This window comes from Balaenoptera borealis, assembly GCF_965194805.1.
Source record: "Balaenoptera borealis genome assembly, chromosome: 3".
NCBI lineage: Eukaryota > Metazoa > Chordata > Mammalia > Artiodactyla > Balaenopteridae > Balaenoptera > Balaenoptera borealis.
Genome location: NC_138866.1, coordinates 38,221,396 through 38,235,609, shown reverse-complemented (window position 1 = coordinate 38,235,609; position 14,214 = coordinate 38,221,396). Strand labels below are relative to the sequence as shown.

The 14,214-nt window shown below is 34.6% G+C and overlaps 1 protein-coding gene across 2 annotated transcripts in view; it reads right to left on the bottom strand.

The window, feature by feature from the left end:
- KCNH5 (potassium voltage-gated channel subfamily H member 5) overlaps window positions 1-14,214 on the bottom strand; it is a 332,299-nt gene that overhangs the window by 67,862 nt on the left and 250,223 nt on the right. For both annotated transcript variants that reach the window (XM_082386478.1, XM_082386477.1), the window contains exon 10: window positions 578-774. In XM_082386478.1, the coding sequence (XP_082242604.1) occupies window positions 578-774 (197 nt within the window). The remainder of the gene's footprint in view (window positions 1-577; window positions 775-14,214) is intronic.

Here is a 14,214-nt window from a genome sequence, read left to right as displayed (position 1 = left end):
AAAAAAGAAAACAGCAAGAAGATTAAAATTGCAGCAGCCATGCCAAGTAAAGGATTCCTAAATCTATTTATAGGATATGTCAGTATGGCTAATTATTTTTTGAGATAGTGTGTTTGAAAGAATTAATGGGGAATGAGCTTTATGAATTGACTATTAAATGCGAGGGAGGGTGTAAAGAGAATCAGGAATATAAAGTAGGCAACCAGTTTGATTAACCTTACTAGCTTTAAAATATCCACATAATAAAGTAAGAGACATTGATATTAATTTTACGGCAGTATTATAAACCCCAAGAATTAACTAATTATATTATAGTACAGTTTGTTTCTCCTCAAGTCTGTTTTTCATTTTGCACTTAAATGATAAAGATTCAAATCTTTACCCATGTACTCAGGGTTTTTATCCCCTCTTTAAAAAGTAAACAAAATATAAAGAAAGGGGAAAAAAATCATGTCACTTTACATTGATGGGAATGTGCTACTATGAAATAAAATCACTTTACCACTCTTCAACTAATAGCATATAAGGTATTAACCCTCTAGATGCTAATAAGTGGAAGTGGGTCCAGACAACATACCCGTTTCCTTAGATTGCAAGTAAGAGTGAGATTCCTTGAGAATGAGTTTGCAAAAGCTGTATAAAAGTCCAGGACTTTAAGCAAGGCTTCTCGCTTGATGATGTGGAGGTCACAGTATGTCAGTGCTCGGACATTGGCACAGGCATGAGCAAGGGTGGTTTCCTTCCAGAAGATGTCTCCAAATACATCCCCTTTCCCTGGAAAACAATTAAGATATAGATATTCAAGTATCTACACTTGTTTTTATCCTAGTCACGATTTTTTATTCAGTTTCATATATGGTATTGATCGTCTAGCGTAATTTGGAGTCTAAGTATATAACACCATCTATATACATGTAACAATGTACAACATTTTCATATAATATGTAAAGTAACATCATCTTATATTCAGTTCTTGAAGGAAATCTGGAGTGGCTTGAATAAATGAAATCCAACAGAGAAGCCAAGAACCTCATTTTAACAAATAGTTTCATTATCTTCTGCCACCTTAACTTTTCGCATTCTGATTAGAAGGAGCAAAGGTGACTTCTTAGGTTCATCCCTTCTTCTGCTCCTGCTGGTAGAAATGACAGTAAGAGGCAATATACAAGGATCTCCTGTTACAGCCTTTATAAATCTGGAACTGACTCAACATACGTTAAACATACATTATTCAGCAACTAAGTCTTGTGCTCCAGGCAAACAAAATCTCACCATCACTGATTCCCAAAGGATAGCCTTCTCTTTTCACCGAGCCAAACTTTATGCAAGGCCTCAGGGCCAGGGAGAGAGCTCTGGTCCATAATAATAGAGCCGAAGAGGCTAAATTGGGTAAAACATGGAAGCCCAGATTTGCTATGCCATAAACCGTTCCATAAAGGGTGCTGTACTGTAGTCAAATGTGGATGTCTTTTTAAAATTCTAGAATTCTAGAACACAGGAATCAACTATTCACTTCAGAGCAACGCCCACTGGTGACCTGAAATCAATAGTTCACCATCCTGAGTCAAGAGTACTTAGTTGCCCAAACAAAGGGAAATGAAGAAGCTTCAGAGATGAAGTGCTGAAAGGCTTTTCTGCTGAGGCAATTCCATAAGTGTCCCTGGCTTCTGAAGGGCTGTCAACTGCGTTCTCTGTTCTTCTGTAGGAAAGGGAAAGTTTTAAAGAGAAAAAGACGGGGAATATTTCTAGGTGAAAAAAAAAAATCTTCCTAGAGCCACGCTACCGAAGATTTATTCTTTCTGCCCTCTAACCACAGAGATGAGTGAATATCTGCTCTCATTATTCAGATTAAAGTCAGAACTGACAGGAAAAAAGAAGAAGAAAGACTACTTGTAACACTTCAGGCCAGTCAGACCACTGGAAAGAAAAGATAGTGTGTAACCAGAGAAATGAGAGAGAGGGGAAGGGAGAGAGAACAAGACAGAGACACAGAGAGAGACAGAGAGAGAGAGGCTGAGGCTGAGTGAGATTACAGATTCTTTGCCCACCCCACACAGGCAGTTTGGAAATCCTTAGAGAACCACGAGGCACTCTGGTATGGAGAGAGAAAACATATATATTATTGAGGAGGTGGTTAAAACTACCATGTGATCAAATGATCAGCATAAAATAACCATAATATATATTTAATAAATCTTGAGCAGTATCATTTGTTACCTGACCCTCGCCAAATTCTTTTTAGTTCATGACACTGATGAACAACTTAAATGTCCGATAGTCATATATTTGTCCAAGGAAGGATAACTAGAGACCTGAGAGCCAAATAAGGTGTCTGAGGTTATACAGCATCAAAGTAACCTAAGGGAGACTTTAACTATAGAAATTTGTAAGACAAACCCTACCTCCACAGAGATGAATTTCAGAAATCCATAAATGGCATTACCTTTAAACTAGTAATTCCAATTATAGGTATTTACTCTAATTGCATTATCAGAAGTACCAAAATTGCTTATAAGGATGTTCACTGAAGTGAATTTATAATAGCCATAAAAGGTAGAAACAAGATAAATGTGAATGAAAAAAAATAAATAAATAAATTATGGAATATTATGCAGCCACTAAATATCATAAATTTTTAAAAGTAACAGAGAAATGTTCACATTATATAAAATAACAAAAGCAGGATATCAAATCATACATATAGTATTATATCATTTTATACACCCTCTTCTCCCCAGAAACACACACATGTACACACAAAGCGAATGCATCAAATAGTAGGTTTTCTCTCATTACAGGATAATGGATGAGTTTTATTACGTCTTATAATTTACTTGTATTATTTTTTAAACAGAAGAGATCAACAGCTTTTATATTTTCTTAGTCCCCCGTGCTATGGAAATAACAGGGCATTGATCCGCTTCTCGTTCCTTTTCCTCTATTGTCACTGCTACTCTTTCTATACTGGCTTTTACCTTGAAGAGAGAAAAATGATTACATTTCCCTCTGATTCATTTCTGAAACCTTTTCTCAAGTTATCATTTATAATGCAAGCTCTGACCCATTTATAAGTACTCATCACTTTTCAACTATTTGATTTTCATGTATAGTAACCACAGTAATAATTACTAGTGCCTTTGACTCAGTAATTTCGCTTCTGGGAATCAGTCAAAAGATTTAGAACAAACACATGTAATATTCACTGGAGTGCTATTAATCATAACTTCAGATTGGCAAAAATAAATAAATAAAATATCCAACGAAAACAGAAATCTATATCTATATATAAATTCATATCGAATTAAAACTAGTTTCAGAAATAACATGCAGAAATGCAAATTTTATAATGTTAAATAAAAAAATAAAGATACAAAGAATGATTATGGTTGTAGCTATAATAAAGTACATAAAAATGAAACTGAAACTCTACGACTAAAAGAATTTTCAATTAGAAGTCTACTATTTCTTAATTTCTTAAAGAAAAATAATCTTGATAGGACCAAAATATATTGTTTTATTATTCCATATTATTCTATATAGTATATTCTATGTTATTATTAATTTGTTGATTGATAATAAATTGTGTTAAAAATCAAAAGGGATACAAGACTAAAAGAAAATGCACATAGCTATTACAGCAATTGGCTTCAAGTGATGTGCTTATTGTTTTCCCTCCTTCTACTTTTTGTTTTCTAAATTTTTCTCTAATGAATCTTTTATTTTAAAATAGCAATTATTTTCACAGACGTTTTTCCTTATACTTTTTAATAAAACAGGTACACAGATCTGCAGAACAGTAAATATTCATTGATTGATAAGTGCATCATCGATAGGTAAAAAATACTCAATATATACATAAATTTCCCCTTGCCAATATAGACCATTTTAAATTGTGGAGGTATTCAAATGTCTGTTATATGTTTTATTTTACCTAACTGATGAAATTAAAATTCTCACCATATTTCTATCAAAAATTTTAAATTTAAGTTATTTATCTTTTTTACTATCATGGGGAAATAAAAAGTCTATGAGGCTGAAAAGTAACACAAAAAGTTAACTGACTCAACCAAAGTAAAACTTATCCTCTGATCCTCTCCCTAAAAATATTTAGAGAAGCATAGCGAAATTAATAAATGTGGATTATTCTGCTCCAAACATCAGAACTCACATTACATATAAACAATACTAATTGTTTTATAACATAGAATTTCCATTAGGATACACAATATATCAATTAGACATTAATCAACCATTTCAAACTATTTTGCTTTATCCAGTTTTCTATATCACCTAATAGTCACTCAATTCAACAAACTTTTAAGGCACTTGTGGAAAGACAGTTGTCTTGTAAATCAGTTAATTTATGAGCTGACTAATGTTCTTCTTCAGGAAATATTATGCACATTTACACTGAGTAATGTGCAGGAATCACAGCTGTGAAGACATGGGGTTATGCATGGACTATCTAATAGAGAAGCGCCCTTCTTTTTCATCACAAAGATTTTGCACACTTTCAGGACTGGGAAATCCTGTTCATCCTCATAACTATAGAATATTTGATGCTAGTTTTTAGGTCAGTTCCCACTGGGTGCAAGTAGTCTCAGCTAGAAACATTTCAGAGTTTGAGAAAAGTAACCTTCCCCCAAAGCCCTAAAATTAGTAGAAAAGCTCACACTCAACATGAAAGTTGTTGTTTGGTCTATTTATATTTTCTCAGTTCTTTGCATCAAGTCTTATGAAGTATTTTACTTTCAAACCACAGGAAACAGGATTGTAAAACAGAAGTAAATGTTAAAGATTCATAGAGCAGAAAACTGTAAAATTTAAAGACAAAACAGAGACAAAAAGTTACAACATAATTAAAGGAGTAATACAGATCATGGTATGCCGGTCCCCTGACGTGCTGGTTTTACAGACAGAGTGTTTTTATTTTAATATGAAACACATCATTTGGTGAGTTAATGACATACATAAAATGAATTCATAAAAATTATCTCAGTTATTCATGAGTGAGTACAGCTATCTACCATAGCCAACGAATCCCTAAAAATATAGCATTTGAAGTTTACTTAGGTAGTTTCCTGTGAATGTATGTGAGGTTGTACTGATAGCTCTATTTAATGATTCTTCTACAGAATGGACTTAATTCACATTTTTACTTTTATCAGTCAGCCCTTCACTATAACTGATTGTTGTAGTCAGCTCATAAACTTTATTATGAATACATATGAACAAAAATATCCATTTACAAATGAACAACACTAAGAGTTTTTAAATTATGTGATTTTAAATTGACTTGGACTATTTATGGACAGCAAATGTCATAAAGTAATATTTTGAAGGACAAGAACAGAAAGAAGATGATGAGCAATTAAACTTTAGAAATTATATTGGTGTGTAAGAATAGAATCTTTAAAATATTTAGAATTGGTGCCTGCCAATCTTCAGTGATTGATGTCCAAAGTCGTTCTGTTGAAAAATTATAACAGATACACCTTGACACTTTTAGAGAAGCCAATAATTCTTATCTACAAAAAAATCACTGATTTAGCTTATGAATTTTTATTTACACACACAAAGAATGAGCCAAATAGCTGTTACTAAGTGGGATAGGAAGGGTGGAAGGGAGGCTCAGGAGGGAGGGGATATGAGGATATATGTACGGCTGATTCATTTTGTTGTACAATAGAAACTAACACAGTATTGTGAAGCAATTATACTCCACTAAAGATCTATTAAAAGAAAAAAGGAGATGTAAAAAAATAGAGAGTATCCTGATAGATAAGTAAGGGATGATGGTAGCTGCCTTTGAGGAGGTAGAAGATATGGTAATTAGCAGGCTGGTATCCTGAATTTGGCACTATTAGCGTTAAGAACAAATTGGTTACATACAGAAACCCAAACATGTGTCCAAATCAAGAAAGTTAGTAGCATATTATAAAAAACAAGTCCAAGAAAAAAGACTAAACTAAAAAGCAGTTATATCTTGAAATTCTTCTGTTTTCTTTTTCTAAGAAAGCATTTAGAGTTGAAGCCTATTATAATGTTCATATTATAACTAAGTCTTGCACACTTCACACCTGTCAAATGGGAGAAATGACGGCTGTCCTCTTCACCCCATTCAATAAATACATCTAGCATCCTAACCCTAGCTCTAATACTACCCTTCAGCTAGAACATGTGCTTTATGCTGTGGAGGGATAGAGACATGCAGGAAATAGAAATCCTGTTCTCAAGAATTTTTAATGTATAATAAGAGAGACATGTCCAAAAAATGATAAAATAGGAAAGAATAAAATAAGTACTATAGGATCAGGATAGGCAATGCACACAAGAAAAAGCATTTGTTTTGAATTTGAGGGTATTTAGTTAAGACCTCACAAGTAAAGTAGTGTTTGGGTTTAATCACAGCGGAGCCTTCAAGAGAAGAGCAGCACTTTTTGTGAAAGAGCAGCATGAGCATGATCTGCCCAGGGGATGATGAACAGTATTAGCCCAATACTGGGAACCTATGGGACACAGAGAGAAGACCAAGTCTAGAGGGAAAACACAGCACCCAAGAGGGAGAACATTTAATGCCATGCAACAGTCTGCTTCATCCTATTTCAAAGACGAACGACTAAAAGTGTTTCAAGTAAAGAGAGTCAGGGCCTATCCAATGCTTTAATAGCAGAACTAATGACACTGTGAAGAGTGGCAAAGGAAGTACTGTTACATCACTGTGAGACAGCCATATGAATTTCACAGATTACAAATACATGATTTCACCTCACCTCATAATTCACCTCATCATGAGTTAAGGCAGTGACAACAAGATTAAAGAGGACAGAAAGACACAAAAGATATGATGGCAGAACACAAAACATCCATGATTTGCCTATTGATCTGAGTGAGGTGGAAAGAGTAACATTTAAAACACTCTAGGAAGAAATGTGAACCAAGAATTTCATATCCAGCAAAACTGATTTTCAAGAATAAAGGACACAAACTATATCACCAATATAAAAGAACTCAGGGAATTTTGCTCCCATGGATTTTTCCTACTATTAGTGAATAATCTTCATACAACCAAAATACCTAGAGAGACACTGACATAGACTAGTGGTAGCACTAACTATACAGTTACTTGTAGAATTAAGACTAAATGAAGGTTAAAAGGGAGAGGGTACAGTATGCAATGGTTATATGCTTCAATAATATAGAGATAGTACAACTACTAAAAATAATGATGGGTGGGGGAGAACAGGACAAGTATATGCAAAAATCTTTTTATGTATTTTCAGTAATCATATTGGTGGTGATGGCATTAGTACTGTTATTCTGAGGTTGTTATATTTGTAATGTGGCATAAAGCAATTGAGCAATTATGCAATATTTTAATTCTATCATACTCAGCATTCTCAATATGGAAGGAGGTAGTTGAAGATGCAATATAGACACGGATAGATAAAGCCCTATTGTACTCAGTTTCTGTTAAATATATTGTATGAACTCATGAGAAATTTTATTTATATGTGTGTGCATATATACATATATATATATATATATATATATATATATATACATACTACACACACACACACAGAGACACAGACACACATACAAATATTTTTCTCCTCATTTTATTTATTAAATGGACCAAGAGACAATGACCAACTCAGTAGCAGTGAATATCTGTAGGACCAAGATTGTGAAATATTTTTCACAAAAACAAATTCAAGCTTCTTGGAGAAATGACTAATGGCTGATTCCAGGTGTGGGACAGAATTATACAAGATGAGGATCTGGTCATACTACATAGCAAAGAAAGACTGCTGTATCAAAAAGACTCAGGAGCCGACTTGAAGAGGCTCTTACTTGCCAAAGATAGGACAATTTGCACTTCAATAATGGTCAAAACTGCAAAGCACTGAAATTCATCATTTGTTTAAATTCATTAGTACATAAGGATATTTTTAAGAAACTATCTAGGTACCCTCAGAGGATAAGAAACCAATTAGTTATCTTAAAAGTTGGTAAATAATGGAAAAGTATCAAGCATATATGTGGCCATTCCTATGTGAACTGCATATTGAATAACCAAATAGTAGTTGAGAGGAAGTATCTCTCTATAAAAGCATTCCAACTAACAAACAAAAATATAAAATTAGAACATCTTCATTTTGCAACTCCCAGTGAATTAATGGATCTAGGCATTGAGTATCAGCAGTTGTTAACACCATCAAAAAATGCAACTAGATAATCACGAGTCATCTGATGAAAGAACACACCCACCTAGAGTCTTGCAAAGGGATTGAACCTGAGTCTGATCAAGCCTCTGGATCCAGCTGCTAACTGACAGGAAATATAGAGGATGAAGGAACATGTTGAACTACAGTGAGCATGCAATCAGCAGAATCCAGATTGTGGGAACTCTGCAGGACAAAAGGCCCAGGCTCTACAGCAAAGAATTATAAAGAAAAGAAAGGGATGGGGGGGAACTGTAGATTTAAAAATATTTAAAAGATAGATCAAATTTAGAAATAAGCAAATTAAACTTGGTGTTTAGGATGGGTCACACGGTGGGACTTCTCCAGGGGGTCAGGGGTTTAAAAGTTCTGTTTCTTAACTTGTGAAATGGTTACAGGATCTTTGATTATAAAGTTTCATTAGGTTATATGTTTATATTGTGATTTTTCTGAATCTGTTTTTTAGTTTGCAAATTTAAAAATTCAAGTAATTTTGATGTGCATGTACTCACCAATAACACCTCCCCCTCCGTATACCAAAAGGAAGACTGAATTCTCAATGGCATCACGAAGCAAGTAAACCAACACCTACAACTGACTAGCTTTGATCTTCTTAGTGACAAAACGAAACCAACTTATTAAACCTGTAATTAGTTAAGTTTTCAATTCCTTAAAGACAAAAGAATCCTTGATACTTTTTGAGAAAATATGAAATAATGGGCTTGACTAGGGGAAGGCAGGGTAGAGAAGGAGAGTGGGAGCAAGACACTGATATGTAGGTAGATATAAGAAATCTGCAAAAATGAAGATGAAGCTTTCTGTACATGGATGCCATGACCTCAGGAAAAAAAAAAAGAGCAATGAGAAAAGCAGGCCAAGCATCCCTACTCTGTCCAGAGACTGTCAGCATTTAAGGGAAGAGTAGAGGATTCAGCCTAAGAACTGAGACAAGTCACAAGGCCAGTAGAAACTCAATGAGTGGAGACATAGACTCCACCTCTTCATGGAAGAAACTGCAAAGATTTGTGGCCATTCCTGCAATCCTGGAGCATTCTTAAAAGCTTCATTTCCACTTTAATACCTACCAACTAGATGGACCCTGAACTCTTCCAATACCCAGATGAAAGACCCATAAGCAGAACTTAAGATCCTCATCTTGTGTTCTGAGGGCTCATGAGATTCACACTCTGAGCCAGTTCTCCCCAGTCCTAAACACCTGCCTGGAGTAAACTAGTCACTTGGAGGAGGACCATATTTGTAGATATTTAGTAGCTGATTAACCATCTTATACTTGGGTCATGTTTGGTCTTTTGTAACATACACTGGTGTGGTACTTAGTGTTGTTAGAAAAAAAATTTTTTTTAATAAAAGGAAACAATTTGGTAAAGTTAACATAGGCCCTCCATTTTCTGTCAAGATTAAACCAACTAGTTGTATAATTTCAAAATTCCATTTTAAAATTCCTGTTAAAGAAAGCATCACATTTGTAATGTGATGGTTAAGAGAATGGACATTGAGTCAGATAAGTCTTGGTTCAAATCCTATACCCACCACTTATTTTCTAGCTGTGACCTAGGGCGAATCACCTGATACTGCAGAGCCTTGGTTTTTTCATCGGCAAGATGATTACAGCAAGTACTTGTTTCACAGAGTAAATTAGAGAATTTGATGTAATAATGCTTATAAGATAATGAGTATTTAACAACTATTGGTATTTAAATCAGACTTTCAAAGGGGTCTGGATTTCATTTCTCAAAAATATACTTTAAATATTTTGATAGGGAATCTTAAAATCAAAACACTACTATAGAGTTTAAATTTTACTTAAGTATAGGCAAGCTCAATTACTAACTACACATATGATTTTTCTTTCCATAAGCCCCTTTTAACTCTTAAATGTTAATTTTCTAATAAAATTAATTCTAATTTGTAGACCTATTCATTCCAGTTGATGGCAAAAGTAATGTCACTTTTAGGAATTAAAGTCAAATCCCCTTCCACAGATATAAAGTTTTTCTACCATGGTCAATGACCAGGGTACAAGTTAGATTCTTTCTTGCTACTGGGAGTTCCTGATGGAGAACAAGGAAGGAGTGTTTTATTAAAGAGTTGTTAGTGGCCTGAGATATTTAACATTTATCTCTTCTTATTCTTGTTCAAACTTCCTGACTAACAGTAGGAAAATATTTTCTCAGTCCATACTAGATCTATGCTAAAGCAAGAGTCTTAGGGAAATGCATTTTACTAAAATCATATAGATGAAAGAGAAACAGAGGGTAGTCAGTATCTCAAGATAAAACATAAAGAAAATGGCAACAGAATACAACACATTTTTTGTAGGCGCCCAGAACTAAAACAATTATAAAAACTGCTTAATGGCAAAACAAAGTGCTGGCTAATTTTGCTCACTGAACCTTTACTGAGAACCTATTTAAGGGGTCCTATCACAGATGACAGAGAGACAAAAATAAGCAAGACATTTCAAGTACGCACAATGCAGTAGGAGTACAAACAAGTAAAAGATAGACTAAGAACCCTGTGTAGGCATGAAGTAGAAGCCCAGAACAGAGGCGTCTGATCCAGACTAGGGCAAGAAGGGAAAGAGTAAAAGAAGATGAAGAAGCAAGAGACAATTAAAAAGAGGAGAAAAAATGTTCTAAACAAAGGAAGCAGTATATGCAATAGCTTGCCAATAAGAGAACTTGGTGCTTAGGAAACTTCCTGCAATTCAATATGGTGAAAATAGAGTAGGAATAGGGAATAGCACAAATCAGGCTGGAAAGGAGGGCAAAGACCAAGACCTAAATGGCTTCATAGGCCATGCTAAGAGCTAACATTTTATCCCCAAGGTGCCAAAACGACAATCCTAACAAGGAAACTAACAAGATACTTTATATTTTAGAAAAATTATTGTGGTGGTAGCATAACATAGATTTGGAGGTTGAAGTTGATAACAGATTGAGAGTAGACAGGCTTTTCAGATGGCAGCCACAACCCAGAACCAAAATTTTAAGAGCAGTGGTCATGGGGAGGGACATTAAGGATAGGTTAAAGAGACATCAAGGAGACAAAATGAACAAGACTTGGTTTTGAAGGATAGTAGGGTGAGGGTTTGAAGTTAAGTCTAAACTACCAGATTGTAAAGACTATATTTTATCCAAAAATCTACATGCTGAGGAACTCTAAAGTGTATAATTTAAACCATAGATAAATGTTTTAATCACTACTTAGAAAGTTTAAAACAAGATAAGCATGCAATTTTTTAAAGCAAATAACTGGTTTGCCTATTATAAAAATGTCTAAATTAACTAAGTTCATCATCATCATAATATGTAAAGTAAACCTACCTGGTTCATAGTACAGCATCTCAAAACACAGAAATGTGGATGCAAAAGAAAATAATTTTCTGGGGCTTGGGGATAGCCCTTTTAAGACTTTAAAGTGTGAAGCACTCAACTGTTAATAATAAGTATATGGGAAGAAATCTTAACCACAACACAAAAGTCACATTTTCACAAATTCTCAAAACAGCAGAATATTATTCTTTCACATCTCAGATTTTTTCTTTTTGGAATAAAAATAAGAAGCAGATTTTGAATTTTGAGAACTATAATTTATGTTTTCTTTGATAATGCACAAATGTTTATAAGAGATGAACTGATTCTAATTAAAATGGAATCTTAACCCAGGTTCTAGAAATTACCCTTTTTATATTATTAAGTTCACTTAATTCTGTCTTTCCCTTCCTCACTTAAGCCCTCTTCCCCCAACTTGATAGGAGCATCTAACCTTCCATCCAAACTCTACATAAACAAGCATAGTTCTCTTGGGAATTTAAAGTTACAATTAAAAGACTTAGATACAGATTGTCTTATATTAATAATTCCAACCATATGATTCTAACAATCAGTGAACAAAGAAGAGAAAAGACAAAATGTGAATGCAGCAAAACAAATATCTTAGGAGTTGGGTCTAAAGTTAGTGGGGAAATGCCATTTTTCTAGTCTCTATAAGGTACAATATACTTTGTCGAGACACTTAAAAGTAACCTGGCTATTTTAGGCATACCAATAACTCTGTTCACATTAAGTAATTATAGGGTAAAAACTAAAAAGCAAAACGATATTAAAGCATATAAAATGTTATGTATGCATCATGAACTTAGTTTGGAATTCTTTGTGTTTCATAAAAAGTGGGAAGGTCAAAAGAAAAAAAAGGTGGAGGTGTAAGAACTGAAAGAACTTCACATTAGAAAAAGACATGAACTGCAATTATCTTCCTAGGCCCTATTTAGAAAACAACTTGAAGCCACCTCTCAGTGTTAAAAAAGAAGGTATTTATTGACTACATTTTTTATCTTTCCATTAATTAGTTCTGCTTCAGAACTTATTCATTAAACACCTTAACACTTTTGACACACTAAAGAATTAGGTACCTACCAAGAGGCCGTTTAGAGGCAAGGATCCAAAAGAATGCACTGCACCTGGTTTTTGGATTCAGAGATTTTTAATCAATTTTAAAACGACTTCAGTTTTCTACCTTTCAACTGGCAAATAAATCAGTGTAAGAGAGAGCAAGGCCTATTTATCAGACCAATTTAAAACAAATTCTCATTTTTTTGAGGTATACTGAGATGGGGGAGAGGATGCTGTTTCTGTCTGACCCTTATAAGGGTCATGATTAAAAAGGACACATTTCAATGCTAAAAGACACAATTCAAAATGAAGATATAATATGAATATTTGCGCACCAAATAACACAGCAACAACCACTATAAGGTACAAACTACAGGAGATACAAAGAGACATGGATAAAACACCTTAATAATAAAATACTTTACCATGCCACTCTCAGTTCAAAAATAGATCAAGAAGAAAAAGAAATAAGTAAAGATATTGAAGACCTAATCAACTTACTCAGTAAGGTAGAAAACCGAAGGCTATATGTCAAATTTCACATGCTGATAATTTTTGCAACTTTTCATTAAGTTTGTAATTAGGCTACCAAAAAATGAGAAGATAAGAAGAAAAAATAGTAGAAAAGGAATGAACAGTCACAAAGTGTCAGAAGTGATGCTGATGAGTTACTATTTTCCCCTCTCCCTTTCCTAAACATTGTTAAAGCATCTTAAGTGTTCAACAAAAAAACAAAAAACCTTTTTAATTGTAAAAGTAAGTATTTTTGGTTTAGAAAAATCTGAAAACATGTGTCCCCAATGGAAACCACACTGAGAAATCAGACAACGGAGCTGGTGTGACTACTGATCTACAAGTCAAGAATCTGGTTCGTTAAGAAAGGCTCTTCTGTCAGGTTCCATGCCCCTCAGGTGAAGCACAGGTGGCAGCAGGCACCGGACTTCAGCTGCCTCATGGGTGGAACCTGTAAACCATATGAGCACAAGGGTGTATCTAGACCATGGCAGACACACCACTGCATGTGGTGCAGTCGTCTCTCATGTATGACATCACACTCCATCTTCTGCAGAAACTCACCATGAGTCCATGCTCCTAGTCCACAGTCTCCTCAGATTGCCTTCCTATAAAGCCAGATTAGCGGAAGGTGCAACACCAAGGCAGAGTTCCCAAAGCTTGTCTCCATGACTATCTCGCCACCAGTGACCCAAATCACAGACTCCATGAGGACACTGTCTTTGCCCAGCACCATGGCACCTAGGTGACCCTTTGCGCCCATGCCTCCCCACCACCCACTTACCTCCTCTTTGGAAGATCACTTCTAGATCAAAACTTTTTTTTTCTAAACAAAAACCTTCTGACTGCCTTTTGGCTGAACTAATATTTGTTAGAGGCCCACACGATAAAGAAAGATTGCCAGAGATGTGTATATATAATTTGACTCATTAAACCAAGAGATGAAAAGTCTCTGAAATCTCAAGATTTTTGAGGAGGATAAACAAAAAGCATGCATTCAAAGAAATAAAATATGACAGATATATGATGAGACTGGGCCAATACCCAGGGGCCCTGTG